We start from the raw sequence: 18,653 nt of genomic DNA, 5'->3' as shown, positions 1-18,653 counted from the left end.
AGGGCCGGAGTGGAGCGCCAATTTAAATTTTCGGACCGGGTCGAAATTTACGAGCAGACGTAACTCGAGGTACGTTGCAATTTTGTGTTTCGATTTTCTGCCGCAGAGTCTATCGATTACCGTCGGTCACATAAAGCTTGCAAGAAACTCCTCAAAGATTTTGTCGGAAACAGAGTTTGTTTTCTTACTTAAATGCAAATTGTAAATGGATGTAATCGTACAAAATATCACGGATAATCCTGGAGTCGAAATTGCAGCCGTGGTTACCAGAAATTGTTTACTCCATACTGGAGATATATCTTTTGATTGTAAATTAAATTTCCTGGTAGAAAAAAAAAAATGTTGCATCACTTGTACAGGAAATAAAAACATCTGTTCCATTAGCGAGTTTGTTTCTCTTTCTTTTCTGATGACTAACATCACAGAAAACGGCGGCTGTTCTACAAAAGTAAGTGCAGACGGCTCGACTGTTGTCTGCGGGGCAGAGAGGCTCTCTTTGTTCTGCGAGCACTAAGAGAGCCTCTTCTTTTGAATGCGCGATGAGTTCAAAGATTAGTGTGTCCGATAGCAGGACTTCTGAAGATTTGAAAGGACTCTAACCCAGGTCCACCACAGCAGCAAAGCCACTGGTGCACTTTGCAGCTGGTAATCTGGGTGTTGTTACCAAATTTTAATTTGTTTTTCCTATAAAGAACATAACAAAACAATTGGGTTTTAAATTTTATTAATGCTTAATTCTAGAAAATAAATATCCCATTTATAAATCGGTCATTTCATTTCGGATCCTTGTGTAACATACGCCATACTTAACATCCAGGGACCAGAATTACACTGTCGTACAAACAACATTCAAATTTGAAGTTTAGAAAAGAATTATTAAAAATTCTTATAAATTGCTGCCTGCACGTGGTCCATCCCACTTCTTACCTAAAATTTAAAGTTCCAAATGTAACGATTTTCAAAATCGACACGATAAGAAAGATTAACTGTATTCTCACCCAATACGTGAGCCAATAACTCGAATCTATCCGAACCGAAGAACATTTCTGGCTTAGAATTGACGTGAGCCACAATAATAGGCGATCCGAACCCCTGCAACGAGAATAGTTTTTACATGCCGTTCTAATAACAATTAGCAAAAGTTTAAAATTTGTACTCCGTAATTTAATGCTTTTTCGGTGAACTCTCTCAATCTGTCCTTAGTTTCTTTTGCGGTTATTTTTGCTGCCACGTCATTGACTTCGGAATCCTTCATGCCTATTTCCTTTGCCGTCTGCAATACATAATATGCTTTCAATTTATAAATTTGGAAAGATAAGAAAATCTGATTTAAACTTACTTCTTTCATGCTTTCTACTTGTGTTACGTCTTCAAACTAATCGACAAAACATGCAAAATTAAGGAACGTAAAATATTAAAGTGAAATTTAGGTACAAATGCAGCTTGAACGAGGCAGTTGGGACCTTATCGGAGCTGTAGATCGTGCCTGCGGGAGTAAACATGTCAAAAAACCGACAATATATGTGACCTTTGTGAGATCTATTCCTCATTGTTGGCGTATCTGAAATTTAAGGCCCCAAAAATTAAATGAAAAAAATCTGAAACTATTAGCAAAAACAATGCTAAAAATGAGATATTTTCACTTTACCAGAGTACTCATACCAACTGCTGGGGTGCAAAGACACATTCCGCACTCTGTTATGGGTAAAATTGGGGGTTATATCTCATGACAGATCACAGAAACTGACGGTCTGCGTAACTTTTTCACTTACGCAACTCCGATAAGATCCCAACCGCCTCATTCAGACTCAAATTTGTACCGAATTCTACTAAAGCATACAGTTTTAAAGATCTTCGTCCAAAACTGTCTGGACAGCTGTTCGGTGTACTGCGGGTACTTCATGTCTACCGCCGTGATGAACCGCTGAGTTCCCAGCGTGTTCCTCATGATTTCCGAGAAATTCTGTTAGAAAGTAACCGTTCGCAAACAGCAAAAACATTTGACGTATTCACTCCTTTATACTTACCTCCGGTATGCACACCGGAATCTTAGTGTAATCAGCCAATCGCTTCAAGTCTTCTCTCATGTATAGAGCCTTATTCGCCACAAATGCAGGTGGATTGTTACCTGTAAACACAGGTTTGAACATCACATACAATAGCTATACAGATCACTCTATGGTGGAAATTACCTGATTCCTTCATAATGGCACCCAAGAAGAATGGCCTCCATTGCAAATCCAAGCCCCACTTGACTTTGTATCTACATAGCACCTATACACAGACCATTTAACACATGTGCTTATAATTTGGGGTGCGTTACTTGACAAAAAGTACCGACTCACCTCGAAGGCAATCCAAGAATAGGGCGAAACGACGTCATAGAAGAACTCCACTGTGATTTTAGAAGGTACCATGCTCGTCACGTGTATTATCGGATAACAATTTCCACAAGAGGTCACGTGATCAAAAATATAATAACTTTATTATTTATATTTACGTATTTTTAATTATAAATAATGCAGAAGTAACAATATATATTACTTTAACTGCATCGAAATATACTTTAATGGCCTATTAAAGGAAGATAAGGCGACAACAACGCCTCCGCCGCCATTTTGTTTTTGTGTATACGAATGAAACTCCATTATAAATTAAAATATGAAATATCGTCTAATTTTTTCCTTTTTTTAATTATTATAATAATAATAATAAAATAAGTTTGGTTCGAGTGAAAAATTTTGACTTTATTTTATTATATTTTTTTTAATGTTAATTAATTAGGCTCAATTGTCGTGTCCACCAGATGGCGGCCATTTCGACTCACGAGTGACCTCTAGCGAATGAAAATGTCATATTTAATATAATTAAGAATTTATCGAATATTTTAATCGATATAGAAATGTAATTTTGTAATTATAAAATTTATTTTTATATCAATTAAAATAATAAAAATTAATTACACAATACAATCGCTGTATATAATTTTGCATTATAGAAACATTAAATGTAGGTAATTTTAAAATCCCACGAAATTATCGTGAATTATTTTAAGTATTTACAACTCGAGGAACTACGCGCGAGTGATTTTCTTAAAATCATTTTAAAATATGAAGAAAAAAATCATCGACGCTACTAAACGAGAGCATTTACGAATGAGTTATGACATGCGAATGAAACTGGTTCGGAACGAGTCATATGATTTTGAATGAAGCGAAAAATTCTACAATTTTCATTGCATAATTTAGAAAATTGCCCCTAATTAAACGCTGGTAAACGATAAATAAACGCATCCTGTTAATTTTACAATTAATCAAAGCTACGAGCTAAATTTATAAAATACTTTCTAACAAAGATTTTTTCTCTTTACACGATGCAAAATTAGTTAAAATAATCTAGTTTTTTTATTCTAGAATTTTTAATCGTTATTTTGCATTTTTTTGAATTTATATTAATTAGTAAATATTAATTCTAACTTACTAACCTCACTTTTACTCAACAGATGGAGCTTATATAAAATATTTCACTGCCATCTATCAGTGTTAATATATACTACTTCAAACGCATTCGTTTAATTAATAAATTCTGTATGAATTATTTTTAATTTTATAATTATATTTTTAAAGTTTAAAATTTCGTTTTGAATTTAAATTTAATTTTCATATAAAAATATTTCAAAATGATTTTTAAACGATTTAAAAGTAATAAATAAATAAATAACAGAATTACAGCCGTTTTTTCAAAAATGGCGACCCTCGTCGGAAAAAAAAAATACTCCACAAGGCGGCGATTCGATCATTTCCTTTGAAATCCCCATTAATTCGATTTTAATTGAGTAGGTAGCGACGATTCTGTAAAAATCGTCGGCGCGTAAGGTTTTCTATTAAAGTAAATGCTAAAGTTTTTCAAACTATAATTTCCCTTAGCAAAAAATGTCCATGAATCCTTCGACTTTTTTCCCCCTTCCTCCATTCAGTGTAATTGGAGAAAGGGAGGAGACATGGAGGAAATGTTAAAAAGTTTCAAAACCGTATCGAAGGACAATACCGTGAAGTGTATAGGATCTGTTGCGAGTATTCCCATTCACTTCTTTGAAAATTCCGTTTCGCTTGTTTGCCGGTGCGTGAATTAAGTGAATGGGATGGATAGTATCCGAAATTGCTACATCCGGTCGGTTTGAAATCGTCTGAATGGAAAAATTTAGGACGAGGGAGGGAGGAAGGAAAAAAAAACTAATACTATCTCTTAAAATCGAATACGTCCATCCCCGGTATTAATTTTTGCGTGGGGGAACCATAACAACAACGAGAAAAACGCCATAAGAATTTTCTGCGTTTCTCAACCTTCGCTTACAATGCCGCGATGAGATTCGAAAACGTTGCTCGCGAACTACTTGTTGAAAATTTCGGTAAAAATACATTCGTGCAACATGCACGCTCCATCCGCTCGTATGGGTGATCGGAATCGGGGCATTATTTTGTGCATCTTAATTAACTTGTGTTAATGATAATATTGGTTTATTTATGCGGATTTTAATAACATACGAGACGTGATTTGTTTCCTTATCGTAGAACAATTTATTACGCCAATGTGCACAATTGTATTTCCTGCTATGACCTATTCGTATGTACAGTATATCAAACCTACGAATGTACTACATAGAATGCTTAATTTTAATGAACATCCTACATAATTAATTAGAGCATTGCTCTCTGGTAACACTACTACTAAAGCGCGTTACTGTGACGAATTTCAAAATTAATATTTTGAACACAAGGATCTGTGTTACAATACTGATTTTATTCCATTTAAATAGCAGAAAATGCCACCGAAATTGCATTTTAACATTTTTTTTTACTAGGTTACACGTGTTCTTCGTCCCGCTTCTTTTAACACTATTTAACTGACATTAACACCAGTAATAATCCCTAGAGTGTTGGCCATTTGGGAACTTATCTACTGTATTAATGTGCATTTTTTACTGTGCAGGATCAAATTATTGTGTTTTTTTTTTTTGCTGTGAATACAGGATAATCTTCGAATTGACGTAACACATGAAACAGTTGAAGATGCGTCAAGTCTTCTAAAACAGTAGATACAATAGCTGCGTAACTGTATAAGTACGTAACAATGATTAGATGCAATCTAAATTTACGCAATAATGAAGCAATACAACTAAATACGCGTAACAATTAACATGAAACGATGCTACTGCAGTAACAATTGTAAAAAACGAGCAACAAAATACTACGATTTCCACTAAATAACAATGCTCGAATACGTACCAATTACGTAATAACGCCAGCGATTTAAACTAACCAATTACGTGACCGTAAATTCAAATTTAAAAAAAAAATCTACAAGTGTTGCCAGTTTAAATACCTTTTTTTTTTAAAAAATACGAATTTTCGGCCATATTTTAAAATTTCACAGTTGTCGCGGAACCGTATTGTAATTAGATTCGGGTCAAACAACGATCCATTAATTTCCCGGGACCCCGAATTGTCAAAAAAGGGGCCCTTTCTGTTGTAAAAGCGGGCTACCGGGAAACCTCATCATTCACAGATTTAAACAATACCGGCTGCGAAATTAGTTTTTATTATTATTTTCCTTCCTCCTCCCCCTTCTTTTATGCAATCTTTTAAAGCACAAACAGACAAACGAGCGTGGAATGGGGTCAAGCAGGTGATAATTTGGATAATTTCATCAATCTATAGTCTGTAAGACTCTCTACAAGACTAATTAGGAGCTTCTTGGGGTGTGTTTGTAAATTTATCACTGTTAAATTGTGGCTCCCGGCTCTTTCTACTTCCATACTAACGAGCTTTTGCATAATGATAATTATCGAACGTTCTTTTATTTTCTTTACACTTCGCTTATCTTCCCATTTTAAGCTGTCACTTTCGGGGATTTATCCGATCCGACCTGCCATAACTCCTCCTACCGAGAGAAACTCAAAAAAAAAAGAAAAAAAATTATCACGTGACATGTCTGTTTATTATTTCGGAATAAACTTAAAAAAAAGTGGAGCAAAAAAAGGAAGAATGTATTAATATTTAAAAATTGTCTACAAGTATAAATTCACACTACGTAAGACGAATTCTGCCATTTTTTTTTAATTAAAAAGTTTTGATATATAAAGTCACGTGACTTNCCCGGGATTAGAAATAAGGACTGGGATCGAATTCCCTACATCTATGTCAAAAATAAGATCCAAAAATATCATACTTTTTCTTAATGCTTCGATTAGTTTTTATTTGTGCCCAAATTGCCGTCACTGCTTTATCAGAAGTGTTTATATATATTTTATTGTTGTTTACAATCAATGAGATTTGGTGGAATTCTCCGGGCGAAATGCCCCTGTTGGCTTAACAAATGTTTATCGGGAGAGCATTTTAAACTGCTCTTCTTAGTTACTTGTCAGACCAATTCCGTAGTGTTCGAATCACTGCCAGTTTGTGCCATAAAGCATGCATTTTGATTTATCCCCCCTTGCCATTATTTGTCACATTTTATAATATCGCATGCAAACCGATATTTTCAGCATGTAAATGAAATATTTAATTCGTATAATCCTCGCTTCTCATTTTTAAAACTGGGCGAAACGAGACAGAGAAAGGTTACGCTTTTGTTTTTTTTTTTTTTTCTTTATTCAAAAAGAATATATCATTTCGTGACATCGACTGTACCGATTGCAGAGTCTCTATATCATGTAACTTATATATTCAGCAATAACAATTTTAATCGAAACGGAGGTGTTTTGAAAGACGTCAATGTGATCCGAGTTGAAATTTTATAAGAACATTCCTATTTAAAAAAAAAGAAAAAAAAACAAATAATATATACTACGTTTATTAGAACTGTTGGATTTTGGTATTAGAATTGTTCATAATTCCTAATAAAATTCCTTGTTCACCATTCGGCAAAAACTAAACGAAGTGTTTATTGTTGAAAATCTTATCGGGCAGAAACAAAAAAGCTGCTTTCAGATTCACGCAGGCAATCGGCTTGATTCCGGATGCGGCAACTCGGCGACAAAAATTATTTCGGAAACGATAAATGGGATGCTTTTAATCTGACATTGTCGAATTTACAAACTAAATCCAGTCTGCATCGAGTGCAGAATTTGCGACGATAAATAAAGTGGGAAATGTAATGAACGTCACATTTTCTGACACAAATTTCCCACCTTAAAATCGTCGCGGACTTCTGTCACAAAAAACAGAAACGATAGCATGGAAAATGACGAATAATCCTGAAATTTTGGTTACAAGTAATCTGTTCTGGGAGCAACTGGACAAAACTCCTTAAATATATATATATACAGTAGAACCTCGATTATCCGGACCTCTATTATCCGGATTGTTGAAAATAAACAAAAAATTTTACGAATTTGCTGATTTGCACTTGGCGAATAACGACACTGTTTATGTACGTGATGGAATGCATAACATTTTTTTGTTTCAACAACGTCTCACCCAGCACAGTGGTAGTAAACTCTTAAATATATTTTGCGTCGTAATAAGAATATAACTAGACATACGTATTTATATATAATTTATATTCAAATTACATCATTTCTATGACCAAGGGCAGCGTAAAGCATGGGCAACGTGGGCCACCACCTATGCCTCGCGCCTTGTAGGTTTATGCATTATATTCTTATATATAAATCCGTCTTCTTCAGCCACCCATAGCTAGTCTGTTAGCGCTGGTCAATAGTAGTCCAAATTCAATACAAACGTTTGTTTCTTGAAAATTTGATCATGATTTAAATACAGTATTTATTTTTAATACAGTAGAACCTCGAAAACTCGACCCTCGGTAACCCGGCACTCCGGATAACTCGTCCACACCCTGGCTGGGCAAAAAAATCCTTAGTTAATTAATTTTTAGTTATCTTAAATAAATAGATTTCTAATTCTCATTGAATTATTTTATTCAATTTGTCATTGTAATTATCAAATTATTTAATCGGTCATGTGACCGGGCGTAATTAATCGGCTGCCTTTTAATTACGATTTTGTCAACTTGGAGGCGCTTCCAAAAGCGTAATTAATCATAAGATTTTCGTATTTGTAATCGAAGTAAAATTAATTTCATTTGCGTGATTAAGAATTAAAATAAGACGAAAATCATTTCAATTTTTCTGTCGACGTTTGTAATTATTATTAAATTATCTCTGATAGAAATAAATTTTTATTCCAATAGAACCTAATTCTGAGTTCCGTGTTTATTAGTCCGGAACCGCGGGATATATGAGTATTTTCATCAAAGCAGATTAGCTGTTTAATTCTTTATTATTTAAGTATATGCAAAAACAGTGATGTTAATTTTATTAACCCCAATGTAGACTGGCCTTCGGCCAAATTTACTAATAAAGTTTGAATTTGTAATTGAATAAATCCGGATCCACGCTGTCTAATTTTTAGAGATTCGCAACGGAACCGAAAAGAAAGAGAAAGAAGTATGGTCATAAGCAGAATCGAATTAAATTTGGCGTTTTGTGTTTATTTGTAGATTTCTCCACATCTGTTATGGCTATTGTAGTTGTAAAGAATGATAATTCCTGTGGGAACTACGTAGTGGATTTCCTCCGCTCATTCATAAAGAAAATTTTCAATCGCTACGTGACGTCATCGCATTTCATTCATTGCGGAATTTATGAATGAATGGTGACGTATTCCCGTCGGAACTCTTTTACAACCGAGACGGTTATTCACGTGATCGACCGTTATAAGGACGGGCGAGGCATCGGCATCCGGATCACGGTTCGAATTCTTTATTAAAACGTCACGCATCACCCGGTGGGATGAAGGTGGGAGCGACGAGCCCAACGGCATCTTATTCAGTAACGTTCTAGTCACGTGGTATCACTGAATTTGTGCATATATTACGTGACTGACAAAGAGGAAATGGAGCATCGTTGAACCTACTCATTCTGAGACAATATCTGACTACAAAGTAAAAGTTTCGTGCGAAGAATCGGATGTCCGAGAGCAGGAACTAGCAAAAATACCGAATTCGCCCACAAAAGTGCAGGAAGTTGACCCAACGCCCAATCTTCGTCCTGCTTTCGGGTTAATTCCTGCTCGTGTGGGCCGTACAGGCGCTTCCAGCAGAAACCTTTTTTGGTTTCTGACCTCATAACCTCTCCATCATGCCAACACGCGTTATGCCCCATATTGCAATAGATGACAGGTGCTACTCTACCTTTCAAATAACATTAATAACATTAACGTAAACCCTATACTTCGTGCACTTTATAAATGGCAAAATATTATAATATATATCCGTTTAGAAGGGCCGATGCTTGTGTAATGAGTCTTCCTAGACGACTTATTTTGAGTCACAGTGACAAATTTAGGCCAGGGACATTTTAAAAATGTCATCGTTATCAAGCCCTTAGATGTGATTGACCTTTGCAAGGTTAGGGAAAAAGGTGTGGTCCTTCCGCGCCCGACCACATGTTCGACAAATCTTTATTTGATCCAGCTACGGATACTTATCTTTGATCCACCGCCTTCTAAGGGTCTTTGGTACAGATACAGTAGCATTTAACAGAACTCGAAGCCCTTTGCCCCTCTTCGGGTTGCTCCATCCGAGTAGAAGCAGACATGTGTAATGCATATACCAGCCGAATTGGGCGGCCACCCCGTCTCGTGTTTCCTAATCTGTCGAGACTGATCGGTGTCAACTTTTAGGGCCTTATATTGGTGACAATGTATAATTAAACACTGCCCACAGATGTACTTTTACAATCTGCAAGGCAAAAATTATGGATTGTCACGGGTGGGTTTGGTCTAGAGTCTAGACGAAGGTACACAATGCTATTCCTAAAATCGGCCTCAAATTTTTGAATCTTAAATTGTAAACCAATTCTTCGACAAGAATCCCATTCCTCGGCACCCCTTAAATTAGCCAGATCACAGAATCTCGTGAATAAGTAGGCCTACATATTTTGCAGAGGAGTACTTTACAGACCGCGTGTCGAGTTTACAGCTTCCACGTTTTTAAAGAAGACGAATTGGCGCTTAACACCGAAAGCAGCAGCCATAATTTACTGCTTGTAGACTTATCATTTAGTCAACGATACGAAGTCACGTGCCTCAAATCTAGAATTTACAGGGTAACATTACCCTTTTAACAGCTCCTTAACACGTGACATTATTACGTGAGTGCCCCTATTATCGTGATACAAATGTCTATTATGACGTCTCACATCTTTTACGACTTAATTATATTTCTCTACCACGTGACTCGTATTTCCGGAAAGGTTCTTTCTCTCTCCCCCCGTATACATCGCTATCATCTGGTGTTAAATTCTTGTCGAGGGACGTGTCTTGGTCCGTGGATACCGATTCAATTCAAAAAAATGCACGTGACTTGTCAATAAACACGTTCCAGCTGTCCGGAGATGTCATTCACTGTCTCTCACGTGATTGTTATGGAATTATTTCGTTTCTTATATGGTCACGAAGTTATTTTTCTCGGCCGACTGCCATGTAATCTGAGTTTTACGTCACGCCATTCTCGCGAAATTTATCGATAAGCCGTATCATACAATCGAGCCTCTGTAAATTTTTGAGGAAATCTCGAGCAGAAGCACGTGACCGGCGAGGAAAATAATCACCCGACAAAAACTAAACTGTGTAGAAATATCTTATTTTCTTCCATTATGTCCTGCATTATGTACTGTACACGTGAGATCTGTAGATGACAGGGGTCAATTTCACTAATGCATTTATTTCTGTTTAATGTTGATCAGCTGGATGAAACAAATCGTATTACCATGACCTATGACCCCTGGCACGTCAGACATATACCACACCAAGACATGTGGAACTGCGCGCTACGCGGATTGAAGAGTAAAAGGCGCACATTTTTAAGCCTGCCACGTGACTCGCAGCGAGGTTAAGGTGCTAATCACGTGATTCGTGGTGTCACCTCCCGATTTTTGTCACCTTAAAATACGTTCGCTTTTTAATTTGTTTGTGTAGACGCTATCAACAGGATGCTACTCATGAAATATTCATGAATAGAGCGAAGCTTTCGATGAATGTATTAGAGATAGCATCGTGTTAAAATAATTTATATTGAATATTTATCGTTCCGAGAGATTAAATTTGTAATTTAAAATCGAAAACGTTTTTTTTCCGTGCGAAAATAAACTTACCGAATTCAAATGTGAAACATATAAACTACAACCAATCAACTAGCGATCTTATCCGCCTCCGTCCGTATCATTGGTTAAATTTAAAACGAGATATTTTTTTTCAAATTTAAATTTTTAAAATACGTCACCCGATTCCTCCAATTAGCAATTAAAATCGTGACTTGACTCGACAAATGAATTTAAAATGGAAACGGTGTTTTTTAAAATTGTTTATTACGTCTCTTATGAATTATTCAATCATTTATTTTCTTTCACTTTATAAAAATAATAATAATAATAATTTTACTGTTTTAATTATTTAAATTTAAATTACGTCGTTTCATCCGACCAATCCGATTCCGATATAAAAACTGTGACGTGGGCATTGAAAATCAGACGATATTTTTCAGTTTAAATGTAAATTTTTAAAGAAATTTAGTTTAAAAATCATAAAATTTCACACATTTTAAGCGAAAATTAATAAAGTTTACATTATTTTAAAATGAAAATAACAATTCAAATGAATATCGGTAATGCCGCTTACTTCGTCACGTGACTGACTTAAATTCGAAAATTTTCTGGAATAAATAAAATTCGAAGCAGAAAATAATAATTCGAACCGGCCGTAATTAAAAAACGAAATAGTTTTTCATATTTATAATTATTTGACGTCACGTTTCCGTTCCTAATCTTCCGGTCACGTGACGCGATTTAAACTAGATTAGTTAAATTGATAATATTTAAATTCACGTGACGCAATTAAAAATTTTTCTAAAAACCGATCACATGTCAAACTCGTTGAATGCATAATTAAATTAATAAATAAAACTTATTAAGAAGTAATAATATTTAAATAAAATTGACAAGTTTTTATCGGATTAAAACTTTAAAAAAAAAAAAAAAAAGATCGGAAAATATACATCTGCCTCATTCGTTACAACCGGTTCTATGTATTCTTGAGCGCTGAGGTATGCCGATAGAAAGAAAATAGTTCCGCGTTGTTTCGATATATTCGCGATTAAATCGTAAAATACTTTAATTATTTTAATACCGTTCGATTAAACAGTCGTATTTTTGCGTCAAAAATATTAATTTTGACGTATAGATAACGTATAAAATGCAAATATTTACTCGGATTGATATGTGAATGGACGAAACGTTTCGACCAATAGGAGAAGAGATGAGTTAAGTAAAATAGGGGAGGTAAAGTTTTCGTTTCCATAGCGATTGTGGACTTGAACGATTGTTAGTCACATAAGCGCCCTCTGAAGTTATGTTTGAAACTCTGTGAATTTTAATACTCAAACTTTTTTTTTAGTGTAAAATCGCCGTGAATTCGCCCAATAGGTAAGCATTATTTATTATTATTATCATTAAAAAATTATTTTAAAATTAAATTTTTGCTTTATAAACCATTCCACCGAATACAAAAATTCGGAAATTTCGAGCTTTTGTACTTATGTATTTCGTACACCCGCGAGCCAGATGTTGTATAAAATCGTATACCCCTGGGTTACATAGCAAACATCCTGCGCTTTAGGGTCGAAATTTTCCTTTTTGCAGCATATTCTTTGTAAAAGCGGTCTGTCACTTAACATCTGGTTCGATTCTGTCCACACTTGACAGATGGGAATGTCGTTGGAACTGTCGCAGATAGAAGCGCAACACCCCTTTTTATGTGTTACAAAATAGAAACCAGGTTATTAAAAAAAAAAAGTGCCAAAAAGAGCAAGAAAAAGATTAAATTTTTTTAACTGTAATTTTTCACTCATCGACGTTGCCAGGCGTTTTCTGAAGACTTTTAGAGGGCCTCGACGTTGCCAACAATATCCAGACCCCTTCTCGCAACATCGTTTCCCAGAAGGATGTAATTAGTAGATCTGGATACCATCTGTGCCTTTATTTCTCTACCTGGCATATGCTCTTTGACTTATCGTGGCATCCTCTTAAAAACCACGCCAACCTCCCCCTTTAATAATATTACTAATTACACTCCCTTCTTAACGAAGAAATTAAGAAAAAAATGAAGTAACACACACGCACTCGCCTACGAAAGTGGCACATCACTAGAGTTTACTCACCATCCCCGATACATGTCTGGACAAACTCACTCACGTATTTGCTTTGTAACCCTATCTGAGGGATGGGCTGTTCTCGTGACACTACCATCTCAATATACACTTCTCTGCAAAATTCTTATATAATGCACTCCATTATTAACAATAATTGATGATAATAAATGCTGTTTCGGTTCTTGACGTCTTTTTGTTATTATTTCTTTTTTAAACAGTTGATATGACGAAAATACACAAAGAAACAAAAGCCGGATGGACGGAAGAGAACAAACTTAAAGATAAACAATTGCCGAAAGGATCAAGGCAAACCGGTGAGAAAGATAAGAAATCGAAGATGAAGCTTCTCAAAAAAAGGGAATATCAACGTTTAAGGTCTATGGTACCATCCATTGCCACAAATCCTCACGTCTCAAAGGTAAACGGAACAATCGGTGCATAAATTTTTAGAAGTTTCTAACCGTATTTAAACCTGTTTAAGGCGTTTAATCAAGCCATAAATATGTTTTTTAGAAAGTTTTAAAAGGCTACCATTTTCTAAAAAAAAAACTTTTTTCATTTTAAACATATTTACGACTTTTTAAACACGTTTTTAAGGCGTTTAAAAGCGTTTAGCCTTTAACTTTTTAATTAAACACAATTAAGGTTTTAAATATGTTTTTAATAATTAACTTGTAAACGCATTTAAAATAGCCTTAAAAATGTCTCAGATAAGTTTCTAAAAAGGCCTTTTAAAGTATATTTAAGGCTTCTTTTAAATATGTTTTTTTTTTTTTTTTTAACAACTAAAATATGAATGCATGAATTGTTAACGTTAAATGAAACTGTTTTTCTATTTTTATTTAAAATTTTATTAATTTTATTGTTTAATTACAATTAACGAAGGCTTAATTGTGTTTTATTAATTCGAAATAATTTTTAAATACACAGAAATAAATTTTAATCAATTTCGTCTCGCGGGAATTTTCACCGACGTCATCGTTTTTTCCTTTTCGTTCAAGTTCATTCATTGGTTATCATTTACCAATGAAAATGATTTAAAAAAAATATATATATATTTAGTCAATTTCAATTTCACACGTGTCTATTTAATAATTTGTCAATATCATTTATTAATAAGTGAAACTGATTTTACACGCTTAAGAAAATGAATCGATTTCGCACCGTTAATTGTAATTAAACGTGAAATCGACTGGAATTCTCTAATTGCAATTAAAAATTATTAATCGATTTCCCTGTTAATTGTAATTTAAAATCGTCGGATGCCGTTCGGTTTCTTCCACTTCTTTTTAATCCTTTTTTTTTTTTTTTTAGATTTAACTCTTAACGTCTTACGTCACCCGATATTTAACGTTTTTTTTTTTCTCTCGTAATCTTACGTGTAATAAAAACTCGTTTATAACGTTTCCGCAACCGTCTGAACTTTTATATAAAGTATTACAGTGGCGGAAAAACGCAACATACTGTTTATATAAATATTAATGTAGCGTTAAATCAAATAGATTATCATCCGGAAAGGCGAAATTTAACGTTGCATGCCGCCCTACCCTTTTTACAACGGGAGGATTTTACAATTTAAAACCCCCATAAAGCAAAACAGTTTCGACATCTAACCTTGTTATAGGGTCATCTTACAAAACCGACAGCCGGGATGCTTCTATATTTTTCAACCGGCGAGGAGGAGGAGGGAGGGGAGGAAAAGGACGTTGATATGGAAGCAAAAGGAGAAATCCTATCGGCGTCGAAGTATCAAAAACAGGTTTTACGAAACCACTAAAACCACTAGGAGTGTATGAAGTGTGGGATATGGAACAGATCAACCACCAGATGCTGAGCAATCCTATCATCACAGCGTTATCTAACGTAGCAGACATCTGGTATATAAGTGCTAACACTCCATCTGGATTTCGTTACTAAAGAATCGTTTTTTAACAACAACTATTTATCCGATCGCTATCACAGTACGTACACACACACACAAGAGAGCGATTTCTAAAAAGAAGTGGGTCCTCCTCTTTCAGAATCAGGTATATTGCTCCGTATTGTTTTCTTCCTTTTTTTTTCTCCACGTTCTAGACTACAAAGGAGCCCTTTTTTTACCGCTGGGTGGCGTCGTGTCTGCCTAGTGTCTATCAATGAGCCTGTTGACAACGCTCTACGAATGTTTTGGCGTGACTTGACCCGTTACATACAGGTTACCTGATGGAATGGCTGCTACACGACCACGCGTTTCGTAAACATGTCATCGAGAGTGATTGTCAGCATCTAATTAATTCGAGTTTAAACGGGGTGTAATTGACTAAAAGTAAAAAAAATAAAATTAAAAGAGAGAGAGAAAAAAAATGGCTACTAATTGCCACCCGATACGTAACCGATAGCTAATTTTGAAACCGTTTATTATCGAGATGGGAAATTTAATTGTCATTAAGACCGATTAATTGCGTTTAACGAGTGAAATTGATGAGATTTAATCGGAATTTATTAACGTAACTGACAACGTAACTGATTATTTTGAATTATGAAATCGACACGAGAAAAAGAAATTGATTGACATTAAGTCTCGGTTAATTGTGATTAAAAAAAATGGAAATTAAAACGCAATTTAGTAATTACAATTAATGTAGATTTTTTTTGAATTTTACGCTACATTTTTACACGCCTTTTTTTCAGGTAACGGTGATAGAAGAGGCCATCAGATATATCGACCACCTCCACAGTGCCCTGATCGTAAAATTAAGAAATCGAGGCCTGCCACAGTGTTTACAAGGTAATTCTTGTCTCCCCTCCTTCTCCTGTTACTGGCAGCTGCACGTTTGAATGTCTCCCCTTCAAAAATAGAAAAAAAAAATGCATACATATTCATGCGATATCTAAACAAGGAAGCTCTCTCTTTGCCCGTGCACAAAAGACTAATTGAGTGAAAGAGATGTTATTTAAGGAATCAGGAACTGGGTTCGATTCCGTAGAAGGTGTGACTGGGTTTCGACGGGGCACCTCCCAACGCAAACCTGTTGAAAATGTTGGTGTAAACGCCTCTTTTAACAACTCCTCCGGCTTTTCTCCGGTCGCGGGAGTTACTCTTGTTGATGTAACAGTATATCCCCCCTTGGTGTTTAACGAAATAACATATTGTACGTCTTTATTGTTGCGACGTTGTGTTGACGTGTTTCTTACCCTCCATCCAGATTCTTGGTTGGCAGAGGGGGAGGCTAATTAGACACGCTGTCCGAAGGTATTTTTGGGAGGATTGATTAATGATATCAGTTACGTCCTTCCCGTATACATATTAATTTCCCCAGAAAAGGGGCACTGTTGCCACGACGCCATTTTTTTTTATTGTGACGCAGCTTTGGAAACTTCGTTCGAGTAAATTACACTAATCCCGTGTTTATCACGTATGAGAAGCCGAAATTACTCCCGTAGTAAGTTAATTTATTAATAACGAAGTTAAAAAACTGAAAAGGTTAGTCAAATAGCGAAGTTGAGTTTTTATAGAAGCGAACTAGGCGAAGTCTAATCAGTTTGACCTTGTGCGGTCCATTGGCCCCCAATGCACGTGTCAGCGGTACATCCCACGTCTTCAGACACCTGCCAGTACACCTTATTAGTGCAAAGGAGCGGAGGGAACAAAGAAAGAACCTGTTTCCTCTTCGAGTTCATAGTTAGCCATCAGTCGAGGGCACTCCTTGACACAGGGTTCGGTGAAGTGTTTTGTTAAAGAACGGCCCCGAAGGTAGTTGGGCACTGTCCTCTTAGTTGACACAACCATAATCCCATCCTCGTTTATCTTGTACCTTACCTCCCTCGGATAAGCGCTAGTAAGCTTTCAATACGAGAAAGAATCGTGAAGGAATTCAATTTTAATTTCATAAATGACATTCTGTATCCAGGTGTTTTTCCGTGTTTTCGGGGTTCACCGCTTGCTGATTCTTCAGCGGAGTTCTGGAATGAGATTCTAGAAGTGCTCGGATTTCAAGAATTAATGGGGCATATAATATATTAAAAGTTCTCACAGATGTCTCTTTAGTCGGATTCTAGAGTTGCTGTTCTAATAAGAGATGCTTCAAGTATGCACCGAAGTTTCATGGGCAATCGTGAAGGTCTTTAAAGTCCCTACAATGTATAATGCATTGAAGGGAATTGTACCGCGTGCAATTAATATTGAGAATGTAAACAAGAACACAAAATTCTCGTGATCTTTATAACTCATTATGGAGAAACAATAACCCCATGCAAATATACGAACCGATCATAATCGAGTACACGTTAAGATAAACCAGAAACCGAGGTTAAATTGTATGGCTCGGGGGTGGAAGTGCTTTATCTTTTTCACCGTCGACTCCTACTAATTAATCATAAGAAACACACCCAAACAAATTGGTAGATACAGGTAATTGTTATCCTTTCCAACAATACCCTTATCTTCAAGGTCATTCCATCGGGATTATTTCATAAAACCATTTATCCTGTTGCACAGGAACGTGATCTTTTTCGGAACGACTGTCGCTAATCCTTTCCCCCCACTTCTCGTTTTCAGGATCTTCTATCGACGTAAACCAATTGGGGCAATCTGAAATCCGAGAACTCATACGCCACTTGGTGGTGAACCCGACGATGCCCGTGCCTCAGCGGTGGATGAGGGAGAGGAACCGTCACATCCCATCTTACCACCTCACGCGCCACAGAAAGCTCTTGTAAATCAGGTGAGTAACAAATAAGGGATTAACACCACACCGCTAACCATCGATGCCAGTGTAATAACTGGTTTCTTAGCACCATTTTTTTTCTTCTCCTTACAGCATGCACCCATCCATCCAGTTCTCTGTGCCTAGATCAATTTTCGGGACGAGCCATCCAAGACTTGGAAGTGATGCGAAACAGGGGAGAGAAAGAGAATCCACCCCCCGAAATTATTAATATTATAGTCGCGAAGTGTAGTTTGGGTGATTTTATTAATTTTTTGGGGGCTCCTTTTCGATGCAGGTCGGCCCCTTCCTGTACCAAACGCTTCTACTATGGGATATGGGCGAATTTTTCCCCATTAATCTATGTAAATAGCCCAAAAAAAAATTTATAAACATGTACAGATTTATAGCTAACGTGTGAATTTTTTTTTTTTTTATATATATATATTTGTATGAATAAAAACTATTTTTTATTCTTTACGTCTGTCCTGTTTGTCGGGTGTGGTCGAGGGGATTTTATTTTTTTAAACATATATTTTCCTGGCAACGTAAAAAAAGTTCCGGATACACCCATGCTGACACCTATGGTAGAGGGCAACACTTCGAGCGTATCTAAAGCCCTCTTAGAAGACCGAAGGGAGTCTATCGCCCGGGGCGAATGGACTTGGTTCTGCATACCTCGAGTGCAAGGTCTCCCTCCGCCATATGGCGTAAATTCCCACACTTCGATCTCAGCGTGGG

The 18,653-nt window shown here is 36.0% G+C and overlaps 2 protein-coding genes across 2 annotated transcripts; one reads left to right on the top strand and one right to left on the bottom strand.

The window, feature by feature from the left end:
* Positions 1-226: 226 nt before the first annotated feature.
* LOC111633407 (glutathione S-transferase kappa 1-like) lies at positions 227-2,609 on the bottom strand. Its single transcript, XM_023377975.1, has 8 exons — positions 2,346-2,609; positions 2,193-2,274; positions 2,028-2,128; positions 1,841-1,963; positions 1,340-1,375; positions 1,157-1,273; positions 999-1,092; positions 227-927 (listed from the first exon to the last, which is right to left on the bottom strand). The coding sequence occupies exons 1-8, from the start codon at positions 2,415-2,417 to the stop codon at positions 887-889; spliced, it is 666 nt and encodes a 221-aa protein (XP_023233743.1). The 5' UTR covers positions 2,418-2,609; the 3' UTR covers positions 227-886.
* Positions 2,610-12,375: 9,766 nt separating this feature from the next.
* LOC111633398 lies at positions 12,376-18,362 on the top strand. Its single transcript, XM_023377966.1, has 5 exons — positions 12,376-12,502; positions 13,446-13,645; positions 15,898-15,994; positions 17,765-17,930; positions 18,027-18,362. The coding sequence occupies exons 2-4, from the start codon at positions 13,451-13,453 to the stop codon at positions 17,923-17,925; spliced, it is 453 nt and encodes a 150-aa protein (XP_023233734.1). The 5' UTR covers positions 12,376-12,502; positions 13,446-13,450; the 3' UTR covers positions 17,926-17,930; positions 18,027-18,362.
* Positions 18,363-18,653: the final 291 nt, after the last annotated feature.

Source organism: Centruroides sculpturatus, unplaced genomic scaffold (assembly GCF_000671375.1).
Source record: "Centruroides sculpturatus isolate CEXI.00-Female unplaced genomic scaffold, Cexi_2.0 scaffold673, whole genome shotgun sequence".
Taxonomy (NCBI): Eukaryota; Metazoa; Arthropoda; class Arachnida; order Scorpiones; family Buthidae; genus Centruroides; species Centruroides sculpturatus.
Note: the sequence above shows the minus strand (reverse complement) of the source record. Positions and strands in the feature narration are given on the sequence as shown.

What these genes read in the sequence shown, in the direction of transcription:
- LOC111633407 (XM_023377975.1), bottom strand. Translation starts at nt 2,417, where the DNA reads ATGGTACCTTCTAAAATCACAGTGGAGTTCTTCTATGACGTCGTTTCG. An exon ending in GGACGAAGATCTTTAAAACT is followed by an intron (nt 1,376 to 1,840) that starts GTATGCTTTAGT and finishes TTTGTCGATTAG; the next exon opens with TTTGAAGACGTAACACAAGT. An exon ending in AAAAAGCATTAAATTACGGA is followed by an intron (nt 1,093 to 1,156) that starts GTACAAATTTTA and finishes TTCTCGTTGCAG; the next exon opens with GGGTTCGGATCGCCTATTAT.
- LOC111633398 (XM_023377966.1), top strand. Translation starts at nt 13,451, where the DNA reads ATGACGAAAATACACAAAGAAACAAAAGCCGGATGGACGGAAGAGAAC. An exon ending in CAAATCCTCACGTCTCAAAG is followed by an intron (nt 13,646 to 15,897) that starts GTAAACGGAACA and finishes CCTTTTTTTCAG; the next exon opens with GTAACGGTGATAGAAGAGGC. An exon ending in CCTGCCACAGTGTTTACAAG is followed by an intron (nt 15,995 to 17,764) that starts GTAATTCTTGTC and finishes TCTCGTTTTCAG; the next exon opens with GATCTTCTATCGACGTAAAC.